Below are 24,380 nucleotides of genomic sequence, written 5' to 3'. Positions count from 1 at the left end.
AAAAAAAAAAAAAAAAGATAGTTGCAAAACTGTATACATAATACAATTTTATATGTCTTTGTGTACTTGTATTACTTTTAATAAAAATTGCTTTATATTGGAAATTATGTTTCTAGTATTGAAAAATTTTCAACTTAAATGCCTATCAATAAGTGATTTTCCAATGTATGGTATTAAGTAGAGTTATAAGTATTGGCTTGGAAAAATATCTAATACTGTAAGTCTAAAGCAAACTATTAGTAAATAGAGTAATTTATTTACTCTATAAAATGTTTTAAAAATTTTTATGCAACTGATATGCATGAAGTATTCTAGAATAATAGGTATAAAAATTCTGTAAGGATCTTCATAATTTTGACTTAAAGTATTGACAGCATATTTCTCTCTCTCTCTCTCTCTTTTTTTTTTTTTTCATCTTTTTTTAGGGCTGCATCCGTGACATATGGAAGTTCCCAGGCTAGGGGTTGAATTGTAGCTGCCAGCCTACACCATAGGAACGTAAGCAACATGGGATCTGAGCCATGTCTGCAACCCTACGCCATAGCTCAGAGCAACGCCAGATCCTTAACCCACTGAGCAAGGCCAGGGATCAAACCCGCATCCTCATGGATACTAGTCAGATGTGTCTCTGCTGCGCTACAACGGGAACTCCGCATGTTTCTCTTATAATCAACAATATAAAAACTTTTTATTTTGAAAAAGAAATATCCAGCAGAGGTGAGGTTGTTATAATATTAATGGACATACTCATACAGTCTTCTTTTGTATTTGTATTCCTGATTTAGGTTGCTTCAGAGAACTTTGTGCTTTGTGTTGGATGCTGCATATCCGTGATAAGTTATCCTATAGCTGCAGGCAGTATCAGAAAGCACGAGAAAATGCAGAAGGAAAAAAGGTATTAACTGCAGAAGAGTAAGAAAAATGAATAAATACTACTTGGAAAGTTATTGCTTGATAGAAGATTTTACTGTTTGTGGCAATGTTTTCTTTTGAACTGATTCTAGTCTGTCTGTCTAAAGTGAAAAGGAAATGATATCTTTCACTATCCATTTAGGATCTTGAGGTGAAGTTCGATTCTTGCATGGTTGAGCACTGTCTTAGCGCAGTGGAATGGGCTTGTAGAATGCTGCCCTTCTCTCGGTTTTCTAATATTGAGGAACTTATTCAGGATCTAATTTTGAGCCTTATTGGAGAACTGCCACCAATCAAAAAGGTAATGTAAATGTAGGTTAAAATTAACTACATTAAAAACAGACTTTAAAGGATTTTAATTTTAATTAAGAATGGTGTTGCTCATAAAACTCATTTTTAAATTTTTCTGAAGGTAGCAGAAATTTTTGTGAGAGCATTTCCCAATCCTGAGGACATAAGGGTTCCTTTAAGAGAAAAATATCACTCTCTTCAACAGAGACTCAGACACTGTGTTGTAAAAGGTATTATTTTTCATTTCTGAGATACCCGATAGATAAATTGCATTTATTTGATAAAAGCATTTATTTTTCTAATGCTTGTGTTTTTATGCATTTCTTCTTTCCTTGGAGATAGGAATATGAGAAGTCAGAAGCACTTCCCCATTACAGAAGCACCAATTCTGTTGCTTTGGGACCTGGCAAAGCTGATGCCATGTCATGGCTCTGTCCATTAGTAACTGTGTAATCAGAGTCAAGTTGCTTAGGATCTCTGAGTCTCTCTTCCCTGTTTGTAAAATGAGTACATTAATACCTGCCTTACAAATATGTACTGAAAGAGGATTAAACATGGTTACAGTATATAAAATGAGCATGTAGTGCCTTGCATAATGCAGATATTTTATTGAAAACTATAGTGTTCTTCCTCCCCTTGTATGGTTATTTATGCTTTTAATTTTATATTGTGCATTCAAGATGACCTTGTGGAAAATTTTTTTTATTGTGGTAAAATATACAGACTGTGAAATTAAACTTTTTTTTTTTTTTGGCCACACCTGTGGCATGTGGAAGTTCACCAGCCAGGGATCAATCCCATGCCACAGTAGTGACCCAAGCCATTGCAGTGACAACACCAGATCCTTAACTCACTGTGCCACAAGAGAACTCCTGAAATCAACCATTTTTAAGCATACAGTTCAGTGGCATTAAGCACAGGCATACCAGAGTTCCTGTCGTGGCTCAGTGGTTAACGAATCTGACTAGGAACCATGAAGTTGCGGGTTCGATCCCTGGCCTTGCTCAGTGGGTTAAGGATCCGGTGTTGCCGTGAGCTGTGGTGTAGGTCACAGATGTGGCTCTGATCCGGTGTTGCTGTGGCGTAGGCAGGCAGCTATAGCTCCTATTGGACCCCTAGCCTGAGAACCTCCACATGCTGTGGGAACGGCCCTAGAAATGGCAAAAAAAAAAAGCACAGGCATACCTTGGAAATATTGCAGGTTTGGTTCCAGACCACTTACAATAATGTGAATAGGGTAATAAAGCAACTCACAGTGAATTCTTTGGTTTTGAGGTGCATATACAAGTTATGTTTGCTCTGCACCGGAGTCTATTAAGTGTGCAGTAGCTCTATAAAAAAGGCAGTGTATATACCTTAATTTAAAAGTACTTTATTGCTAAAAAATGCTAACCATCATTGAGTCATAATCATATGTGAGTCATAATTTTTTTCCAGTAGTAACATCAAAGATCACTGATCACAGAATACCGTAACAAATATCGTAATAATGAAAAAGTTTGAAATATGATGAGAATTAGCAAAATGTGACATAGAGACATGAAGTGAGCAAATGATATTGGAAAAATGGTGCCAATAGAACTTGCTTGATTCAGGGTTGCCCCAAACCTTCAATTTGTAAAAAATGGAATATCCGTGAAGTGCAATTAAATGAGGTATTCTTTTTTTTTTTTTTTTTTTTTTTTTTTTTTTTTTTGCCTTTTCTAGGGCCACTTCCATGGCATATGGAGGTTCCCAGGCTAGGGGTCTAATCAGAGCTGTAGCCACCGGCCTACACCACAGCCACAGCAACACCAGATCCTCAACTCACTGAGCAAGGCCAGGGATCGAACCTGCAACCTCATGGTTCCTAGTTGGATTCGTTAACCACTGAGCCACGATGGGAAATCCCTAAATGAGGTATTCTTATACATTCACAATGTTGTGGAAATTTTTAAAGAATTCAAATTATTCTCTTTTTTAGAATTATAATCTCATAATAGTCTAATAATGTCCTCTGCACGTTATTGCATTAATGTATTTATATTGTATTTGTGATTTATATTTTTAATACTTTTTTGAAATCTCTCAAATGTCATATTTATTATCAATAATTAAATATTTTCATATAGACAGCCTTGAAAAACTTTCCTTCCTATTGTTCTCCATTACTTGAAGTCAGAAATGTGTTTTTGATTCTTTGGCCACTCTGTGGGAATGAAAAAAAATGCCAGTGATTCTTTTTATAATTATCTGATTTTTGAAATAGTTAAATTACTTCTAAATTCTTTTTTCCAGGTCATGCTTTTTTTTTTTAAGGGGTCCCTTTTATTCTTTTTTTATTTTTATTTTTTGTCTTTTTGTCTTTTCTAGGGCCGCGCCCGTGACATATGGAAGTTCCCAGGCTAAGGGTCCAATCAGAGCTGTAGCTACCAGCCTAAGCCAGAGCCACAGCAACACGGGATCCAAGCTGCATCTGCGACCTGCACCACAGCTCATAGCAATACCAGATCCTCAATCCGCTGAGCAAGGCCAGGGATCGAACCCGCAACCCCATGGTTCCTAGTCGGATTCACTAAGCATTGAGCCATGATGAGAACGCCCTTTTTATTGTTCTTTAATGAATCTTTTTTAGCTTCTGTAGTTCTGCCTTAAAAATATGGACCATGGTTTTATAAAAATATTGGAGAAAGCAGGATCTGTAAGAGTGTGGAAATAAGCCTTAGCCATCAGTTATATTTCATGTTCCCAGGAGGGACCAGAATTGGATCCTCTTATGTCTTGAGTTGAAACATTTTAATGAACTCTAAGGCCTTTTGTTCTTTTCTTTCTAGGTCCCCAAACTGAGGAAATGATGTCAGTGATTATGCATTCTTTCCATAAAGTGAGGGTGAAAGCCTTAAAACGTGTGCAGAGAAATATAGGTTCTTTTGAGATGAATATATGGGAACCATCTGAAGAAGAAAAACCGGCTGAGGTTCCAGGTTTTGACAGGTTTTCCTTGGGAACCAGTCTGAGCAGGAGCACACTCACAGACCTGGGGAATTCTCTGGTCCACAGTGATGCAGATACAGCTGAGTCCTTCTCAGAAGCTTTGTCGGCTAAAGAAAAAAGTAGAATACATTTCCATCAAAGGTACAGTTGCGTTCTCTTAATAGCAGGCATTGACTTCCTTTAGGAAAAAAAATATTTTCAGTATTTTCATGCAGCTGATGACCTGACTTCTCATCCCAGCAACCTCACTGATTAACATTAACAATATGAATGCTAAGTGCCACCCTCCATACCCACAAGGATGTTAGAAGTGTAAAATGAGGAGCTCCCCTTGTGGCGCAGCAGAAACAAATCTGACTAAGATGAGGTTTCGGGTTCGGTCCCTGCCCTTGCTCAGTGAGTTAAGGATCCGGCGTTGTCGTGAGCTGTGGTGTAGGTCACAGATGTGGCTCAGATCTGATGTGGCCATGGCTGTGGCGTAGGCCGGCAGCAACAGCTCTGATTTGACCCCTAGCCTGGGAACCTCCATATGCCACGGGTGCGGCCCTAAAAAGACAAAAGACAAAAATAAATAAATAAATTCACCCATTTTTAATATTAAAAAAAAGTGTAAAATGAGGCTTTACATTTGAAAATCTATTTGAAATATTACTGAGATATGAATTAATTTTGCCACCTGAAAGTATAAAATAAAATGAGTAGGTGAAATTCTATAGTTCACTGACTTAGGTTCTTTAAGTGATCTTTAGACTTAAAGAATTTAGAATTGTTTTGTTAGCTATATTATTATTTAAAGTTTCCAAGGAAAGAATTTGCACATTTGTCTTTGAAACTTCTCTGCAAATTGTTGAGAAATTCTCACTTAGCATTTAAACCCCAGTTACTCTGATTTAAGCCTATTTTTTCTTTGTAATTTCAGTATCTACAAGGCAATTTATCCTTCTCATAACTGAAAGACTATAAAATCAACCATAATCTTGCTTAAGTGAAATATTATCATCTACTTCAAACATCTGCTTATAGCATATCCAGCAGTATCATAAATGATGTGCTTCTTCCCCCAGACCACCTCAGTGTTAGCACAGGAATATTCTGGAGGCTGCTTATTGCACATTCTTAATAAGAAGGGACATGGCAAATTCAGTGAAGGTGCTTAACTGGAACCTTCTTATTCTATTGAGGGAACCAAGGGGTCTGTGTTCTGCCCCAGGAACCACGATGAAAGGAAACAGATTTATTATTATTATTTTTTTGGGTCTTTCTGCCATTTCTTGGGCTGCTCCCGCGGCATATGGAGATTCCCAGGCTAGGGGCCTAATCGGAGCTGTAGCCACTGGCCTACACCAGAGCCACAGCAACATGGGATCTGAGCTGCGTCTGCGACCCACACTACAGCTCATGGCAACGCCAGATCCCCAACCCACTGAGCAAGGCCAGGGATCGAACCCGCAACCTCATGGTTCCTAGTTGGATTCGTTAACCACTGAGCCACGACGGGAATTCCGAAAGGCAACAGATTTAAAAGTAATTATGGTTGGCAGTTTGGTGCCTGCCAAACAGGTTTAATAGCAGCAGAGAGTGTTTAGAAAAATACCCACCTTTTGTGTGGTAAAGAATCCTAGGGCAGGCATGCTTGTTGCACATCGGACAGGGGAAGCAGAAAGTGGCAGATGCAAGAGAGAAACAAGAAACCACAAAATAAGTTGTATATCAGTGGCTTGTGATTTTGTATTTCTAAATTCTGACCTATAAGAGGACCTTTTTTCCCCAGAAAAACACTTGTGTTTTTTTAATTGTAAAATTTCTGTGAACACATTTTAAATCTTTTTTAACATAAAATTTCCCTTTTGATACTAATGTGTTATATTTTTTTGGACTCAGATGTTCAGCTCTAGTGAACACTTAGAGATCATTTAGTCCAACCCCCTCATTTGAAAAATAGGTAATCGAAGCATTAAAAAACAATATGTATAAGGGCCTAGTGGTTAGGATTCACCACTTTCACCACTGTGGCCTGGGTTCAATCCCTGGCCTGGGAACTGAGGTCATACATCAAGCTGCTGCATGGTGTGGCCAAAAAAAAGAAAAAAGAAAAAAAAAAAAAACACACGACTTAATCAGTGGAGAGAATTTTTATTGATAATGAATTTTTGTTGACAGTTTTAGTGATTAATCATCTTTAATTTTGTCTTTTTCAATTTTGTTTTGCTGTAGAAATGCCCCAAATCATATGGAATTAACATTGACTGGCAGTCCCAATGAAAAAAAGAAAATAGATAATCAGAAAGAAAACCCTCAAAGAAAAGAAGATCATGAAAAGTTATCACAAAATGCACTTCCTGTAGTAGGTGTTTGGGAATTTGAACGTGATGATGATGAATATATTAAATTCCTTGAACTCTTCTTGAGTTACATTATTGAACGAGACCTACGTGGTTCCAAGGATCCTGGCATTCCGTTTCTAACTAGTTTTTCTGGACATCTTAGAGAACATGAGCTTAATTCATTATTTTTTGATGTGCATACAACATTAAAACGACGCCAGGGCAAAACCAAAAGCCAGAGTGTGTTTAGAGCTGGCTCCTGCTTTGTTGTTGCTCCAGCGTCATCTGAGTCTGAAACATCAGAAAATCAGGCCCTTTCAGCTTCAGTACTGGTTAATCAAGAGATCAGGCCTTTTTTAGAGAACCCTTTGAATAAAGTCAATAAAAATGAAGGGAAAAGTGGATTGTTCGGTTTAAAACAGAAGTCACTTTACAGAATACAAGATGACAATGCAGAGAAACCTTTAATCCAAAGATTGTCGAACCATGGTTTTTTCACTCCCAAGTCTGCTGAAGCTAGAAGATGTGTTTTCAGAGCAATTCAGTGCAATGATATTAACCCTCAAGAAGATCTTCCTTTATCACTAAATAACATATTTGGCCATATAAGAAGGCTGTTGGAATGGATGATAAGATGGTCTGATAGGAGATTGCTCTGTGATTCTGGTCTCACTGAGTCACGCTGTGAGTATAGCCCCGTCATTCGTGTAAAGACCTCTGCAGCTGCTGTTCTTACATCATTGTGGCTTTTGGAACAAACCTCTTTTGCTACATATGAGGCAAAAAATGCCGTTACTAAGGTAAGAACTAGAATTGCTTATTACATACAAATGAGAATTCTCATTTCAGATTAAAACTATTTGTCCTTCCCCATCTAATAAAGAATTATTAAGTAACTTATTGACAGTACTGATGATAATTTATATCATCAAAATTTTTAAAGTGGTTTCTTTTTTTTTTTTTTTGGCTGTGACCACAGCATGTGGAAGTTCCTGGGCCAGGGATTGAACCTGTGCCATAGCAGTGACCTGAGTAGCCACAGTGACAATGCTGGATCCCCAACTCACTGTGCCACAAGGGAACTCTCTAAAGTCGTTACTTTAATTCTTTTTTTGGGGGGGTCACACCGGGTTAAGATCCAGTGTTACCACTGCTGTGGCTTGGGTCACTGCTGTGGTACAATTTCAGTCCCTGGCCCTGGAACTTCTACATGCTGCAAGTATAGCCAAAAATAAAAATACTTTGTTCATGGACATCTAATTTGCTTTTTTATCTTTTGCTTTTTGTCTTTTTAGAGCCACACAGTGGCATGTGGAAGTTCCCAGGCTTGGGGTCAAATCAGAGCTATAGCTCCTGTCCTACACCATAGCCACAGCAAAGTCAGATCTGAGCCATGTCTGCAACCTACACTGCAGCTCACAGCAACAAGACTGGATTCATAACCTGCTGCACCACAAGAGAACGCCACAATTTACATCTTTTTATATTGTGTATTCATTAATAAATTATTATAGTTATCTTAAATACATTTGTTATTTTGTCTTCATACTAGAGTTATGAGTGTTTTACCTACCACCCTCGCAGCACTAGAATATTCTGAATTTAACTATATATTTACCTTTACCAATGATATATATATACATATAGTCTTTTTAGGGCAGCACCCACAGCATATGGAGGTTTCCAGGCTCTAATAGGAGCTGTAGCTGCTGGCCTACTCCGGAGCCACAACAACGCCAGATCTGAGCCGCGTCTGCGACCTACACCACAGCTCATGGCAACACCAAATCCTTAACCCACTGAGCAAGGCCAGGGATCGAACCTGCATCCTCATGGTTCCTAGTTGGATTTGTTTCTGCTGCGCCACGACAGGAACTCCCCTTTGTGTGTGACAGAAAGTTTATTTATGATTTCTTTTTGTGTCTTATTTTCTTTTTGTGAGATCAGTTTCTGTTATCCTAAGGTGGTTTAGAAGATAACTGTGATATTTTTTGTCATTGAAAATTGTAGGAGTTCCTGTTGTGGCTCAGCGGTAACAAACCCGACTAGTATCCATGAGGATGCAGGTTCGATCCCTGGCCTTGCTCAGTGGGTTAAGGATTCGCCGTCACTGTGAGCTTCGGTGTAGGTCACAGAAATGGCTTGGATCCTGTGTTGCTGTAGCTGTGATGTAGCCGGCGGCTACAGCTCAGATTTGACCCCTAGCCTGGGAACTTCCATATGCTGAGTGTGTGGCCCTAAAAAGCCAAAAAAAAAAATTTGTGTTTTTAGGTGATGCATACCTAAATTTCTAAGTAAGACAAAAGAGATACATCCTTTGTATTTTTAGCTGCGTATATTTTTGCCCACTGTCATTTTGAAATAATTACTAAATGTCTTTAAAATACTACAGAGTATTAAATAAAAGCAAATGTATACTTTTATTGCTATTGTTTTGTAGCCTGAAAACTTTGGTGATATACCTTAACAAGTCTCTAAGACTGATTTCTTTGAAATACTCTTTAGGTAGTCAGGCTCTTGTTTTTTCTAGGTAGAATAAAGACTTGGTCACTTCTTCAGTATCAGATATTGAGTTTTCAAAATTCAGTAAATACTTCACAAATGAATAAGGGACTTAATCAGGAGAAGTTCTGTAAAAAGTATTAATTACCTAAAAGTTTAATGGAAAGTAAGGGGTTCAGTAATAGTATTTAAAACTATAAATGGTTTGTTTTAGGTGCTAGAGAAAAATTACCCTGAGCCTCAGAATGGACCCAGTCTAGAGAGTGATTGTAAAACAGATGCTGGCTGCTGTGTGGCAGTGTCCACTCAAGGTGGGACTGGGGAAAGAAATGGTCAAAATGAATCGTGTCAAAGTATCTTGGAGTAAGTTGCTGATTATACTTTCCTTTTCCGATACCTTGTTTGATAGTGTTTGGGCTTAAAGGAGAATGGAACCCTTGAATGTTAAAGGAATGAGCATCTCTTTGAACTAGAGAAGCAGGAAGCGAGTGCTTTCTGAAGTGCTTTAACAATTCATTACAAAGTTTTTTTCTTCCCCTTTGGTCTAGCTTCTGTCTTCTGAGAGAGAAGCTAATTCATCCCAAGAGATCCCTTGATTATATTCATTGATTTCCTGTCAGAGGAAGTTGAACTTCTCATTTCATCCATTTTTACGTATTAAGCCCTACTATGAGTATCTTTGAATAATAAAGCTGGAGCTTTGGTAGCAGGAAGATTGCTTTGTGAGAATGGCAAATTTAGATAAATTGAAATTATTCTAATCTGTTGAGTCAATAAAAACGGGGAGTTCCTGTTATGGCTCAGTGGTTAATCAACCCGACTAGTAACCACAAGGATGTGGGTTTGATCCCTGGCCTTGCTCAGTGGGTTAAGGATCTTGTGTTGCTGTGAGCTGTGGTGTAGATCACAGACATGGCTTGGATCCCGCGTGGCTGTGGCTGTGGCTGTGGCATAGGCTGGCAGCTACAGCTCCGATTGGACCCCTAGCCTTGGAACTCCATGTGCCTCAGGTGCGGGCCTAAGAAAAAGAAACACACACATACAAAACGACAACAGCAACAAACACCCAGGCAGTCAGTTATTCATTGAACAACTTTTTATTGAGCTTTTATGATGTACTATATATGGTTAAAAAACAAAGACTTTACAACATAAAACTTATTTTGTTCTTTTCCCATAAACTAAATCAACTGAAAGCAAGTTCTTTGTTCCCAAGGATGAGTTATAATTTCAGCTGCTTCATTTTTGTCAATAGAATGCCAGCTGAAGTAACAAATCCCAAAATAAAAGAAACCAGTGATGAGATCATTTCTGTCACTGATGATACTGAAAAAGAATTTGTAGATATTGATGAGGATCTTTTGGAAGTAGAAACATTTACACAGGAGGAAATGGATGCATACCCATCAGATTATGAAGGTTAGTTCATTTAGGTAATCTTTTTGTTTGACCTTATTAATTTGTTATCGGTGAATGATTATCTGAGATAACCTAATAGTATGTCTATATTGGTATGTTTATAATAACCTAAAACCAAATATTAAAAATAATGTTTATGAGATGTTGAGCATATTACCTCATACCCTGAACTCACAGTTCTGGGGCCTTTTGCATTGCTTGTGTAATTATTATGGGCCTCTTCCTTTCTATGAACCTGTCCTTGACAGTCTTCCTTAAAGCAGAAAGTCTTAGAGCTTTATACAGAGTTATGCGCACTAAGGTGAAGCCCATCAAGCCTTATCCAGGGTTCACTTGATGAAGAGGGGTTGTCTCTAGGTGTTTTTAAAAGATAATTTTCTAAGGAAGATGGAGAATATTTATATTTGTTTCCTGTAATATTCCTGAACCTTCTAAAGAGTAAATTGATTGTTTTTCAAAAGTCAGTTTTCTGGAGTTCCCGTCATGGCTCAGTGGTTAACAAATCTGACTAGGAACCATGAGGTTGTGGGTTCGATCCCTGGCCTTGCTCAGTGGGTTAAGGATCCAGTGTTGCCATGAGCTGTGATGTAGGTTGCAGACGAGGCTCGGATCCCACGTTGCTGTGGCTCTGGCGTAGGACAGCAGCAACAGCTCTGATTAGACCCCTAGCCTGGAACTCCATATGCCATGGGAGCGGACCTAGAAAAGGCAAAAAGACAAAAAAAAGTCAGTTTTCTTTTCCTTCTTGTTTCCCATAGATGATGCCAAAGAACCTGTTGAAAGTATTAAAAGTCCCAGTGTTGCCTTATTCATGCCGACTTTACCACAGCGTTTAGATGAAGTAAGTCTATAAATAGTAGGTACAGTTACTTAAATTTATACTTAAATGTTTTTATTCAGTGTATCCAACCAAAGCTATCATCTCTTAAACATGTACTGTGGATTGTACAGTAAAGCCAAGACACCAAGCATTTTTCTGTCACTGAAATTCTATTATTAGTAAGGTGTCTAATAATTTCAGGTAATTAAAGGTTAATTTTATAAACTGCTGTAGTAAAATAATTAAGAGTAATGAAAGTGTTGCATATTCAAAATGTAGAATTCAGCTGTCGTATGCAGTTTTTGCACATATATTCAGTTTTACATATTATTTGTTTTCTAAAAACTCTCTACGGTGGATTTCGAGGTGGAACACAGACATTTCTAATTATTGAAACAGTTCCTTTAAAAGGATTTTTTTCCCCTGATTTTATAGTTGTTTTCACAATGAGAGTTGGCTTTTGAATAATGCAGCAGTTAGGGGCTTCGACGCCCATGCAGTCGAAACTCCATGTCCAATCATCCCTTGGTATCCACAGAAGATTGGTTTCAGGAACTGGTGCTGATTCAGCCAACCCCAGATCATGTAGTAATGTTTTTATCTTTTCTTTTTTTTTGTCTTTTTGCCATTTCTTAGGCCGCTCCCATGGCATATGGAGGTTCCCAGGCTAGGGGTTGAATCGGAGCTGTAGCTGCCAACCTATGCCAGAGCCACAGCAATGCGGGATTCAAGCCGCGTCTGCAACCTACACCACAGCTCACGGCAATGCCGGATCCGTTAACCCACTGAGCAAGGGCAGGGATTGAACCCGCAACCTCATGGTTCCTAGTCAGATTCGTTAACCACAGCGCCACGACAGGAACTCCCCTTTTTGTTTTTTTTGGCTGCATTCACGGTATCTAGAATTTCCCAGGCCAGGGATCAAACCTGTACCACAGCAGTGACAGTGCTGGATCTTTAACCCACTGAGCAACCAGGGAATTCCTTTTTTTTTCCTTTGGTAATAATGTATTTATTGAAAAAAAAGTCCACATATAAATGCCGTCACTCAGTTCAAACTTTTGTTGTTCAAAGATCTGTTGTACTTATGTAGTGATTTGTGTGTGTCTGTAATTTACAGTATTTTTACATACATTTACATACATTATAAGTGATTTCTAGTGGCATCATTTGTCTTTGTAGTTGATTTATTTATTTTTAGGGCTGCACCCAAAGCATATGGAGGTTCCCAGGCTAGGGGTCAAATTAGAGCTGCAGCTGCCTGCCTGCACCACAGCCACTGTAATGCCAGATTCAAGCTGTGTCTGCGACCTACAGCATAGCTCACAGCAATGCTGGTTTCTTAACCCACTGAGTGAGGCCAGGGATCTAGCCTGCATCCTCATGGATACTAGTCAGATTTGTTTCCGCTGAGCCACGATGGGAACTCCTGTCTTTGTAGTTTAATATGCTCAGTGGCTCAGGGTGATGGGCCAAAGGCATCACAGTCTAAAGTTCTAGTCAGACCAGGACTGGGAGTACCTTTTAATATTTGGTTTCTCACTTGCTTTCAGACTGTTTTTAGTCCAAGCGAGTGGCTAATGTGAAACTCAAGATACCGAAAATAGTAATACCTTTTTGTTTTACCTCTTTTCTTTTTGGGTACTGTTAATTTTAACAGCATTCCACAGGAGAGATTCAGTGTGCAAGAGAAGAACCGTTGGAGTCATATATGGAGAAAAAATCAACTGAACTGAAAGGGTAAGAGGGGAAAGTATGGCAGTGAGGTAAACAGTCGTTTCTGTTGCCAAGCATTTAATAGTGTTCAAATTGTATGTTAAAGTCATCCAGATATATTCTTTGCTTTTGTTTGAATGTGTTACTATTGCTATGGAGACAAATGTAAACAGATTGTAATTATGAGCTAAGCATTACAGTACATTAGAGGATGTTTAGGCTCTTAGTTGGCTAAGCATTAGGTCACCTTACCTTAGATAATATGAAGACTTCTAATTGATTATTAATCTTTAATTTTAGTATGATCGAAGGCTTTTCAGACCCTGAACACATCATTCCTCCTTTGTTTTGTTTAGATACAAGTTCAGAAGCTTCTAGGTAAGAATTTTTGCACCATTTTTATATAATTACAAATATACGAGAATGAAATGATGCCTACTGTACATTTTGAAATAATTACTGAACATCTTGACCCAAAACTAAGAGGCTAAAATGAAAGCAACACTAAGCATTGAAAAAGCAAGATAGATACACGTTTCTGACACCTTTATGTTTACTACTGAAGGATTTTCCTTTAACAATTGTGTTGTAAAGACATGGGAACTATTTTAAAATAAGGCTTTTCTGAAGAAAAGAAGTAGTGGGCATGTTCTTTTTTCTCTTTGGTCTTTTTACGGCCACATATGCAGCATATGGAAGTTCCCAGGCTAGGGGTTGAATCGGAGCTGCAGCTGCAGGCCTATACCACAGCTGTAGCAGCACCGGATCTGAGCCATAGCTGGTACCTACTCTGCAGCTTGCTGGCAATGGCAGGTCCATGACACTATGACACTATGTCAGAATATTAACCCTCCGAGCCACAAAGGGAACTCTGTGGATATATTTTTGAAAGATATAGTTGTTGTTCATTTTCATTCTCTTTAACAGATTTCTAATGGTGTATGAAATCCTTTTAATTCTCTCATAGAACAAAATTATCCAGTCTTTTGAATTGCTTCTACAGAGGTTGAGTAGTGTGTTTAGTATTTACAGATCATGTTGAAATAGGAGAATGGTAGAGCAAAACTTTATTTTAGAAAAATTCTCCATAATTAGAATTTATCTTCCTGCTAGTTGTTGAAAGAAAAGGCCGGTAAAGTTGTCTTAAAATAGGCCAGTTGGTTGTAATGCCTATTTTTCATGGATTTCCCAAATAGTTTTGTTATTGAGCACATGAGATGCTTGATAAAAGGTAAATATTTTTGCTGCAAGGGCATAAGTGTAAATCCAAATAAATCTAAATAGTTGAAGTTCCCGTCATGGCTCAGTGGTTAACAAATCCGACGAGGAACCATGAGGTTGCAGGTTCGATCCCTGCCCTTGCTCAGTGGGTTAAGGATCCGGCGTTGCCGTGAGCTGTGTTGCAGACGAGGCTTGGATCCCACGTTGCTGTGGCTTTGGTGTAGGCTGGCGGCCACAGCTCCAATTCAACCCCTAGCCTGGGAACATCTATATGCTGAGGGAGCGGCCCTAGAAAAGACAAAAAGACAGAAAATAAATAAACAAATAAATAGAATTTGGTTTGTTATTTTCTTTTTAGAGATAGGGACCAGTTTAGTTGGATATGATAGTACCTGCTCCCTAATTTAGGTTATGAAATGTATTTGCTTATGAAACATTGAGTACCTTTTGTGTTTTAAGGAATCATCTCCAGTCATTTTATTGAAAGAAACAAAAACAAAAAACTTACTTTGACCTTTAACTTTTATTTCTAAATAAGCGTTTTTTGTTAGGGTTTAATTATTAATATAATCTCTGATTTGTTTGGAAATGTTCACGATACTGTCGTTTACATTTAATGAAGAATAGCAGGAGTTTGCTCTACCCATGTTAGAATTAAATATTTTTTTAACCCAAACCCTTTCCCTAGTTTTCTTAACTCCATTCTGGATCTTTACATTTAGTTAAAAAAAAAAAAAAGTATTCCTTTTTTCTCCCCCCCCCCAACACCTACAGCATGCAGAAGTTCCCAGGCCAAGGATCAAACCTGGGCCACAGCAGTGACAATGCCGAACACTTAAGCTGCTGTGCCCCAAGGGAACTCCCCTGCAAATCTATTCCCGAGGCAAATTATGCAGTCTGTACAACTGATCCTAATGATTGCTTAGGTCTCTAACACAGGTGTCTGCAGGGACCAGGCAGGTAACATAAAGGTGTGAACCATCCTGTGTGGTAACACCATAGGGAGGGGACCTTCATTAAGGCATTTGGATGAATAATTGTGCTGATGACAAATGTGTCTGGGGGCTGAGGGGTACAGTGAGATAAGCTTCAGGGTGTAAGTTTTCTGAAAACTTCCAGCAAGCCTTTAAAGAAGAAGAAAATAGATCAAAATACTCAGTTCAGAGTTCCCTGATGGTGCATCAGGTTAAGGATCTGACATTGTCACTGCTGTGGTGCAGGTTCACTCCCTGGCTCTGGAACTTCCACAACCTGCAACTAGAGCCCAAGATAAAAACACTCAGTTCATAGATATCTAATTCGCTTTTTTTCTTGATTGATGTGTGTTTTTTTATTTATATGCTTCCACACAGTGCCCAAATCTCTGCATGTAAAGATAAATCTTCCTCAGCTCCACCCTTGGTATCAAATGGAGTCAATGTTGCCTCACAAACACCTGTGCCAACAACTCAGCCAACCCAGAGAGACGAACCTAGGGCACCGTTATCACATTCTTCTGATTCCATTAGGCAAATGCTCCAAGATGAAATGTTCAAATTAGTTCAGGTAGGCACATCTCCATATGTTATCAAGTAAATGTACATATGATATATATAAGGTTTTAACATATGAACAAACTTGCAGAGAAAGACAAAATTAAATTGCAGGGTTTCTCCGCTTTGGGCAGTCTTCCCTTGTTATTCAGAAGTTCCTAACTCTAGAGCCTGGAGTCTAGGCTAAATAAGTTCTCTGCTTCTCATGATGACTTCTTTTGACTGGGCTCTTGGAGACACAGAGCTATTTACAAAAATGATGTGGGGGGTAATCAAAATAGTCCAGTAGACTCCTGCTCTCAGGCATCAAAAATTTATTTTCTGACACAGTCACATCACATCCTCAAACAAATATCGGCTTGCTTTGAAATGGTCAGCTGCATTTTAAAGCACTATTCACTTAGCTGTGCATCATCTTTTCCTCACTTGGTTATCCTTTTCTCTGTCCACCAACAATTTTTAAATCATTTCCCATTTCTGCTTTATTCCTTAAACATTCATTTCCCTCAAATCTAACCTTCTCTTCATGTGTTCCACATTTACTTCCGTATCCTTTTATGTGAAGCAGCATCCCACATTTATATTTTTGATTCTTGGCGCTAATTTTCTCTTTGAACTTAATGCGCCTTGATGGGAATACTTCTTCAGCTTGTCCCGCTGTCTCATGGAACTTGCTGAAACTTATTTTATTCTTATTCTTCTGAGTCTCTTCTCTCCAATTTCTATCTAGTAGCATGACCTCTTCTATCCAGTTAGAAGCATTTGTCAAGCTTATTTTTTGGATTTCCTAGGGACTTTGTGGGCCACTGCTCTGTATATTTAACGAATTCTCCAAATAATTCTGATACACACAAAAGATTAAGAATCACTGTCTTAGAGAGTCATCTTTGCCTTCTTTCACTACTCATAGCCAGTGTTTTACTATTTTATGCCTGCTTGATTCATTTGCCTGCATTGTATATCACTTGCTATTCTATAGCTGTAGCCAACCTTTGATTCTTAGAACTTCGTACTTCCATTGTCTGATACGTGCATTTCTAAAACATTCTTCTTGTTTTAACATCTGCTATTTTTCTTTAAACATTTTTTAAGAATTAGAAATTTAATTTTATTGGAGTATAGGTGGCTTAAAATATTGTTATTTTTCAGCTCTAAAATCTTCAGTAGATTTCAGGTACAAACTTGTATACTCTATGGTATCAATCATGTTTTAAAAATACAAAGAGTAAAAGGAAATATATTGTCAATACTAGTTATCTTTGGGAAAAGGATTATGAATCACTTTTATTTTCTTTTTTATGCTTCTTTGTGTTTTTCTGCAGTAAGCATGCATTTCTTTTATAATTGAAGGGAACGTACTTTTTTAAAAAAAATCTGCAGTGTTTCCCTATGGGCTTGTTTTTTGAACTGCAAATTCTTCTCTTGGGCTTGAAAAACCCCACAAGCAGCCTTTACGTCCCCTCTTTCCCTACCATACTCTCACACATCCAGTGGTTCTCAGAGTGTGGGTCCTGGACCATTAGCATCAGCATCACTTAGCTATTAGAAACACAGATTCTCAGGCCGCCGCCCCAGACCTATTGAAATCAGAAATTCTGGGGTTGGGGCTTGGCAGAGGGTGATTCACAAGTCCTCTGGGTGATTCTGATGTGTGCTAAAGTTTGAGAACTACTGCACTGACCTCTCTTCTCATTAGCTATAAATTTCCTTTTCCATCTAAGCCAGTCTATCTGCTAGCAGTTCTCAAGCTTTTCTGCACATTGAAATCACCTGGTCCTCTTAAAAATACTAATCCTGACTTGCATCTCCCAGATATTCTAGTTTTATTGGTATGGGCTGTGACCTGGCCATCAGGATTTTTTTTTTTTTTTTTTTTTTTTTTTTGGTCTTTTGTCCTTTTAGGGCCTCACCTGAGGCATATGGAGGTTCCCAGGCTAGGGGCCTCATCAGAGCTGTTGATGCCGGCCTATGCCACAGCCACAGCCACAGCAATGCCAGATCTGAGCTGCATCTGTGACTTACACCACAACTCATGGCAACGCTGGATCCTTAACCCACTGAGTGAGGCCAGGGATCGAACCTGCAACCTCATGGTTCCTAGTCGGATTTGTTTCCGATGCACCACGATGGGAACTCCCATCAGGACTTTTTAAAATGCTTCTCCGGTGACTTGTTCAATGTTTGTCAGCCTTTGCCTTTCACTCAGCCCTTCCACAGGAATTCCTCACTCTTTACCTGTTTGCTAATTTCTGCTTTTTTCTTTCCTGAAAACCTGGTCATAACACATATTTTAGGAATTCTTCAGTTATCTTCACCCATCAAATCATATCCTCCATCAGATCATTCCTTTATGATCCCTGGGATATTTATGTAAACTTCTTTACAGATAGTCCCAAGTCTCATTATGACTTTGTATTCCTAACCGATAGCTCCTTGAGGACAGGAAACCATGCTTCATCTTTTAAAAAAAAAAAAAAAATTCTCCCAGCTATGCTTCCTACTCAGCATTTATGGGTCTGACAGATACTAAGATGAAAGTATGACTGTTCTGGAATTCTCAGATAGTTGTTGTGTCTCCCTTAGATTCTTTTCATTATATTGTAAGGTGTTTCTTTAATTTTTATTTTATTCTAGCTACAACAGATCAACTTCATGAGCCTAATGCAAATAGTAGGATCATCCTTTGCTCACCTCCCAGATGTACATCAACTTCTACAGCAGTCTCAGTCTGTGCATTTGGTGGGAAGCCAAGTATCAAACCCTACAGGAGGGAGAAATGATGCTGAAGACACCAGTAAAAATCTGAAGGAGAGCTTTTTCGTTAAACCACAACCCACAGGAGAGCACACCAGAGAACCCGGCAAGAAGAGCCCACATCGCCATAAAGAAACTGTTCAATCTGACGAAAATAGTAATGGAAACGTACAGGTAATGCATTTGAAAATACCATTCAAGTTGTTCCAGTAGTTCAGTTCTTGGTTATCTGAGTAAATAATGTTTTTAGTAGTTATCCTATTCTACCCCCTTCCAAAACATATTGAACATCATTTACAAAATAAGGAGTGTCTAACATATTTTTAAACTTACCTAATAGCTTTTTTTCTCTTGCAGAATGTCCCAGATGGGAGTGTTCCTTTTTGTCAATTAGAAAGCCAACCCCAGAAAAGAGGGCTAACTCCAGCATCTCAGAGCATACCCACCACTTCATTGTCTCCAGCCCCTGCTGGAAATACCTACTTCCACCTTTTGTTCCCATCTTCTGCCCTTCCAAAGATACCTAAACTTATCCCAGTGGCAAAAACTCTCAGACCTGGTGATGGTTTTCCTTTGCTTCAGTTCCAGCCTGAGCATGAATTCAAGTCCCCTTCCTTCCATCCTGAAAGAGTGCCACAACTTCCCCCTGGTCCTCTACCACAGCCAAGAGAGGCTTGGGGGTCATCTGATTTATTCCAGCCTCCTTCGTCAAAGAGAACAATGGACACTACTTCAACATCCCATTTGAATTCGAGCCCGTGTAATACCGAAGCCATAAAAGAAGCAGTTGAGCAGAAGAAAGGGGCAGAAACGGTACTTACAGAGATCCCTAAGCATGTGAACTTGGATCAGTCTGTTGGACAAGAAAACCTGACACCTCAACAAGATTCTGCAACCTTTATAAAACCAGGAAAACTATTTGATGTTAAGCCAGGGCCCTTTGAGACACCACCTCAGAATTCTTTTGGACTTCCGTTACTGCACCTGCAACTTAAATCTCCTTATGTGTTTTCCTCCGCCTCAAGAGCATCAGTTACAGTTCCATCAATACCTACTAGAACTATAGCAGAAGAAAGAAAATGCCCAAGTCTGTCACTACTTCATTCATCTCTGTCCCTGGGAAATGCGGTAATGATTTTTGCAGTGATGCAAAAGCACAGTCCTGTGTTTTTCATATCATAACTAGACAGTCAATGAAAAGCTCTTATACATTTCTTTTTAAAAAGATAATGCTTCTGCTGCTGAAAATAACATAGAAAATTTCTTTTAAAATAATAATTGGGTATCGAAAAGGTTTTAGGTCTTTCTTGTATATCAGTACAAAGTTTTCCAGACTCGCTCATAGATATTTCTGAGATTCTGCCCAGAGAACAAATAAAAAGTAAAATAAAATGACCCGTATTCTTGTTTGTGTGTGTAAGGGCATGTGTGTGCCTGTTTGTCTCAAGAGAGAGAGAAAACATTGTTTGAGGTTCCTAGTAATTGTGATCTGATTGCCTTCAAATCTATTACAGGTTAAAATTATTAAATAGACCCGGGTATGTAGGCAGTTTGAACATATTAAAAAATTGTGTCTTGGGACTTTTCCCGCTATGGTGCAATGGGTTAAGGATATGACTGCAGCAGCACTGCTTGCTGCAGAGGTGTGTTTCGATCCCCAATGCAGTGGATTAACAGATCCAGCATCGCCGTGGCTGTGGTGTAGGTTGCTCCTTGGATTCAGTCCCTGGCCCGGAAACTTCCATATGCTGAGGGTGAGGCCATTAAAAAATATATATATTTTAAAAGTACTTAAAACGCAAAGATTAAATCTTTATAAAGCCATCAAATCCTCTTTGAAGTTGTAACCTTTGATTTATGAGATTAAGATTGTTTAGGTTCTAGTTTTTTAAGTCAGCAGTTGCGTGACTGGGTCGTTCATTCTCTGGTGCACTTTTAAAATGGTCCTGGGAAAAGCAATGCTCATGCTTACCATGCCTTCTTCTCTTCTGAACATATTTTGAACAGAAAAGAAAGGATTAAAGGAGTGGAAAAGTAGAAGACATTTGGGGGTGGTTTCAAGGACATTTTTTTAGATTAGAGAGAAGAGTATAATGAACCCCCAAGCTGCCATCACCCAGCATCGGTGCTTATCCACATACTGCTAATCTGTTTCATCCCTGATCTCTACCTTTCTGCTCCCTCCCTGTTCCCAAGAATTTTAATTAATTAATTAGTTAATTGTCTTTTTAGGGCCGCACCTGCGGCAAATGGAAGTTCCCAGCTAGGGCTCAAATTGGAGCTACTGCTGCCGGCCTACACCATAGCCACAGCAATGCCAGATCTGAGTCATGTCTGTGATCTACACCACAGCTTATGGCAGCTCCCGATCCTTAACCCACAGAATGGGCCCGGAGATTGAACACGCCTCCTCCTGGGTATTAGTCGTGTTTGTTTCCACTGAGCCACTGTGGAAACTCCAGAAGGAAGTTTTAATATGAAAGAGAAATTAAGATGATGAGCTGAAATTCTAGCTGAATTTCTGAAATAAAATGCCCCATTGAAATTTTCAGAAAATGATTTCTAAAATCATACATACTTTAAAATCGGGATACTCACCAGTCAAAATCAATTTGTTGTCTTTGATATGTTTTATCTCTTGTACATCTTAGTTTAAACACGTTTTTCTCAATTTTTATTAACATATTGCATAATTGAGGTTTGTAATTTATTAATATATTGCATAATTGAGGTTTGTAATGTTTCTTACAGTATGAAAAACCACAGCTTATCCCACTTGAAAACCTCATTGCATTGAAACAGAGCCAACAGAAATTAACACATAATTTATGTGAACAAGGAGATCCTGGACACCTCCAGCTTCTACAGGACAAAATAAAATCATCTGAATTGAGACAAGGAAAGGACAGTAAAAAAAGGCAAGTTTTAAGTGAAACTTTATTTGAACATGTACCTGCAGACATACCTGCAAGTTCATTTTTAGTGAAAATAATGTAGTTATAAAGATGGAAGTTACCTGGTTCAACGTCCCAACCTGTACACAGCGGCATGTTCATTTTCCTTGCCAAGTGTCACGTGGAAAGCCACGTGGGATCTGAGCCATGTCTTTGACTTACACTGAAGCTCTTGGCAACACTGGATCTTAAGCTACTGAGCAAGGCCAGGGATCAAACCTGCATCCTTGTGGATACTAATCAGATTTGTAACCCCCTGAGCCGCAACGGGAACTCCAGAATATTACTATTTTTTTATATTTTATTAAGGAATTCTTCCCTGGAATTCACAGGCTGGAATTTTTCTTCTGCTGCTGCTGCTTTTTTTTTGGCTGCAGCATGCAGCAGCTTGATGTGGGATCTTAATTCTCAGACCAGGGATTGAACCCAGGCCACAGCAGTGACAGCATCCGAACCACTGACCACCAGGGAACTCTCTGGACGTTTCTTTTAAATTTTTCTGTAACAGGAGGAGCCAGCATCTTTTGCAGCACAAGTGTTTTAGCATCATGCAGTATTCCATATATTATACAGTACACTGTTTATTGCCCCTCACCATATCCTCCAGACTCTTACATAGAAAACAGGACAGTTAGTGATGTGAATGGTTTCAGGGCACTAGAAGTGTGCACGTAAAAAGCAAGGCTGTGGCTTCTGATGAAGAGCATTTACAGTGTTTTACTCACAGTGGATGCTCAGTATGTGTATTGACTGGTGGATTATGACTGAGTCTAGAAAATACTTGAAAAATCTCATATTTATCAGGCCCTAAAACCTAGTAGTAGCGTTCTCTTTCCAGAAATGGTTCTTTCCTTCCCTCTTTTATAGATAAACCCTCTTCAAAGTAAATTTCCCCCTTGACATTTTGGACCCTCTTTCTTCCCTGCTGGGATTTCCTTCTTGCTGAGGGGACTAAGTGTTCCTAACTTCTTCAAATAAAATAGATTTTTGGAGTTCCCATTGTGGCTCAGTGGTAACAAACCCGACTAGGTTCCATGAGGAAGCAGGTTTGATCCCTGGCTTCACTTGGTGGGTTCCGGGATGAGCTCTTGTATAGGTCACAGAGGCGGCTCAGATCTGGTGTGGTTGTGGTGCAGCTCTGATTCTACCGCTAGCCTGGGACCCTCCATATGCTGTGGGTGCAGCCATTAAAAAAAAAAAAAAAAAAAAAAAAGAGGATAGGGTCATCTTAGAATCTGCAGAAAAGAGAATTTGAAAATTACCTAAAAGGGAGTTCCCATTGTGGCTCAGTGGGTTATAAACCCTACTAGAACGCATGAGAATGCGGGTTCGATTCCTGGCCCCGCTCAGTGGGTTAAATAACTGGTGTTGCTGTGAGCTGCAGTGTAAATTGAAGATGTGGCTTGGATCCTGCGTTGCTGTGGCTGTGGTGTAGGCCACCAGCTATAGCTCTGATTCAACCTCTAGCCTGGGAACTTCCATATGCCAAGGCTGCAGCCCTAAAAAGCAAAAAATAAATTAAAAAAAAGAAAATTAACTAAAAGGTGTAACTCTAACCTGAGAGTCCAGTGACCAATATAGAAAAATCAGTTCAGTAGTAGAGGAAGTAGAAATAACTTTGACGTGTCCTTGACTTCTGCTTATGTTTGCCTGTATTCTAGCAGAATAACTTGCTAATTTAATGAAAATGTCATTGAAAATAATTTATTGACACAATTTTTTTATTATTTTTTTTATTTTCCCACTGTACAGCAAGGGGATCAAGTTATCCTTACATGTATACATTACAATTACATTTTTTCCCCACCCTTTGTTTTGTTGCAACATGAGTATCTAGACAAAGTTCTCAATGCTATTCAGCAGGATCTCCTTGTAAATCTATTCTAAGTTGTGTCTGATAAGCCCAAGCTCCCGATCCCTCCCCACTCCCTCCCCCTCCCATCAGGCAGCCACAAGTCTTTTCTTCAAGTCCATGATTTTCTTTTCGGAGGAGATGTTCATTTGTGCTGGATATTAGATTCCAGTTATAAGTGATATCATATGGTATTTGTCTTTGTCTTTCTGGCTCATTTCACTCAGTATGAGATTCTCTAGTTCCATCCATGTTGCTGCAAATGGCATTATGTCATTCCTCTTTATGGCTGAGTAGTATTCCATTGTGTGTATATACCACATCTTCCGAATCCAATCATCTGTGGATGGACATTTGGGTTGTTTCCATGTCCTGGCTATTGTGAATAGTGCTGCAATGAACATGCGGGTGCATGTGTCTCTTTTAAGTAGAGTTTTGTCCGGATATATGCCCAAGAGTGGGACTGCAGGGTCATATGGAAGTTCTATGTATAGATTTCTAAGGTATCTCCAAACTGTTCTCCATAGTGGCTGTACCAGTTTACATTCCCACCAACAGTGCAGGAGGGCTCCCTTTTCTCCACAGCCCCTCCAGCACTTGTTATTTGTGGATTTATTAATGATGGCCATTCTGACTGGTGTGAGGTGGTATCTCAGGGTAGTTTATTGACATAATTTTGATAACTGTCTCCCTATATAGCATGATTCAAATGAAAAACTGATGTTACTAAAAAATATAGTAAAAATATATTTTACACTATTGTTTTTAATAGACAAAGACGACGGGCTGAAAAAGAGCTGCAAGAAAAAAAGGCAGAGAAATTAAGGAGAAAACCAAGTGTGACTTTCCAACCAGAAGATTCCATCATTAATGATAATGATTCAGAAATATTTCTGAAACCCAAGGTATAGAAAAACTATAGTACATTCTTCCCTGGTCTGCATGTACACAGAGTTTGGAATGTCTTTGCAGTTTATCTAGTTGTCTTCTTCTTCTTCTTCTTTTTTTTTTTTTTTTCTTTTTAGGGCTGCACCTGCAGCATATGGAGGTTCCCAGGCTAGGGGTTCAATTAGAGCTACAGCTGTCTGCCTACACCACAGCCACAGCAAC

The 24,380-nt window shown here is 39.0% G+C and overlaps 1 protein-coding gene across 27 annotated transcripts in view; it reads left to right on the top strand.

The window, feature by feature from the left end:
- The window catches only part of CPLANE1 (ciliogenesis and planar polarity effector complex subunit 1), a 120,045-nt gene that overhangs the window by 45,776 nt on the left and 49,889 nt on the right, over positions 1 to 24,380 (top strand). For 16 of the 27 annotated variants that reach the window (XM_085002105.1, XM_085002103.1, XM_085002102.1 and 13 more), the window contains exons 23-37: positions 786 to 895; positions 1,055 to 1,213; positions 1,325 to 1,433; positions 4,017 to 4,317; positions 6,391 to 7,300; positions 9,217 to 9,365; positions 10,258 to 10,421; positions 11,180 to 11,262; positions 12,902 to 12,981; positions 13,258 to 13,335; positions 15,531 to 15,723; positions 18,345 to 18,638; positions 18,822 to 19,592; positions 21,216 to 21,382; positions 24,043 to 24,175. In XM_085002105.1, the coding sequence (XP_084858231.1) occupies positions 786 to 895; positions 1,055 to 1,213; positions 1,325 to 1,433; positions 4,017 to 4,317; positions 6,391 to 7,300; positions 9,217 to 9,365; positions 10,258 to 10,421; positions 11,180 to 11,262; positions 12,902 to 12,981; positions 13,258 to 13,335; positions 15,531 to 15,723; positions 18,345 to 18,638; positions 18,822 to 19,592; positions 21,216 to 21,382; positions 24,043 to 24,175 (3,701 nt within the window). Of the gene's footprint in view, positions 1 to 785; positions 896 to 1,054; positions 1,214 to 1,324; positions 1,434 to 4,016; positions 4,318 to 6,390; positions 7,301 to 9,216; positions 9,366 to 10,257; positions 10,422 to 11,179; positions 11,278 to 12,901; positions 12,982 to 13,257; positions 13,336 to 15,530; positions 15,724 to 18,344; positions 18,639 to 18,821; positions 19,593 to 21,215; positions 21,383 to 24,042; positions 24,176 to 24,380 lie in introns of those variants that run through there. The other 11 variants (XM_085002109.1, XM_085002107.1, XM_085002108.1 and 8 more) reach the window with 4 other exon arrangements.

The sequence above is a fragment of the Sus scrofa genome, chromosome 16 (assembly GCF_054392235.1).
Source record: "Sus scrofa isolate SSC_HxYL_T2T_F1_AM1 chromosome 16, Sscrofa_HxYL_maternal_Yorkshire_Landrace_v2.0, whole genome shotgun sequence".
Classification (NCBI taxonomy): domain Eukaryota; kingdom Metazoa; phylum Chordata; class Mammalia; order Artiodactyla; family Suidae; genus Sus; species Sus scrofa.
The sequence above is the reverse complement of the archived record's forward strand: the minus strand, read 5'-3'. Positions and strand labels throughout refer to the sequence as shown.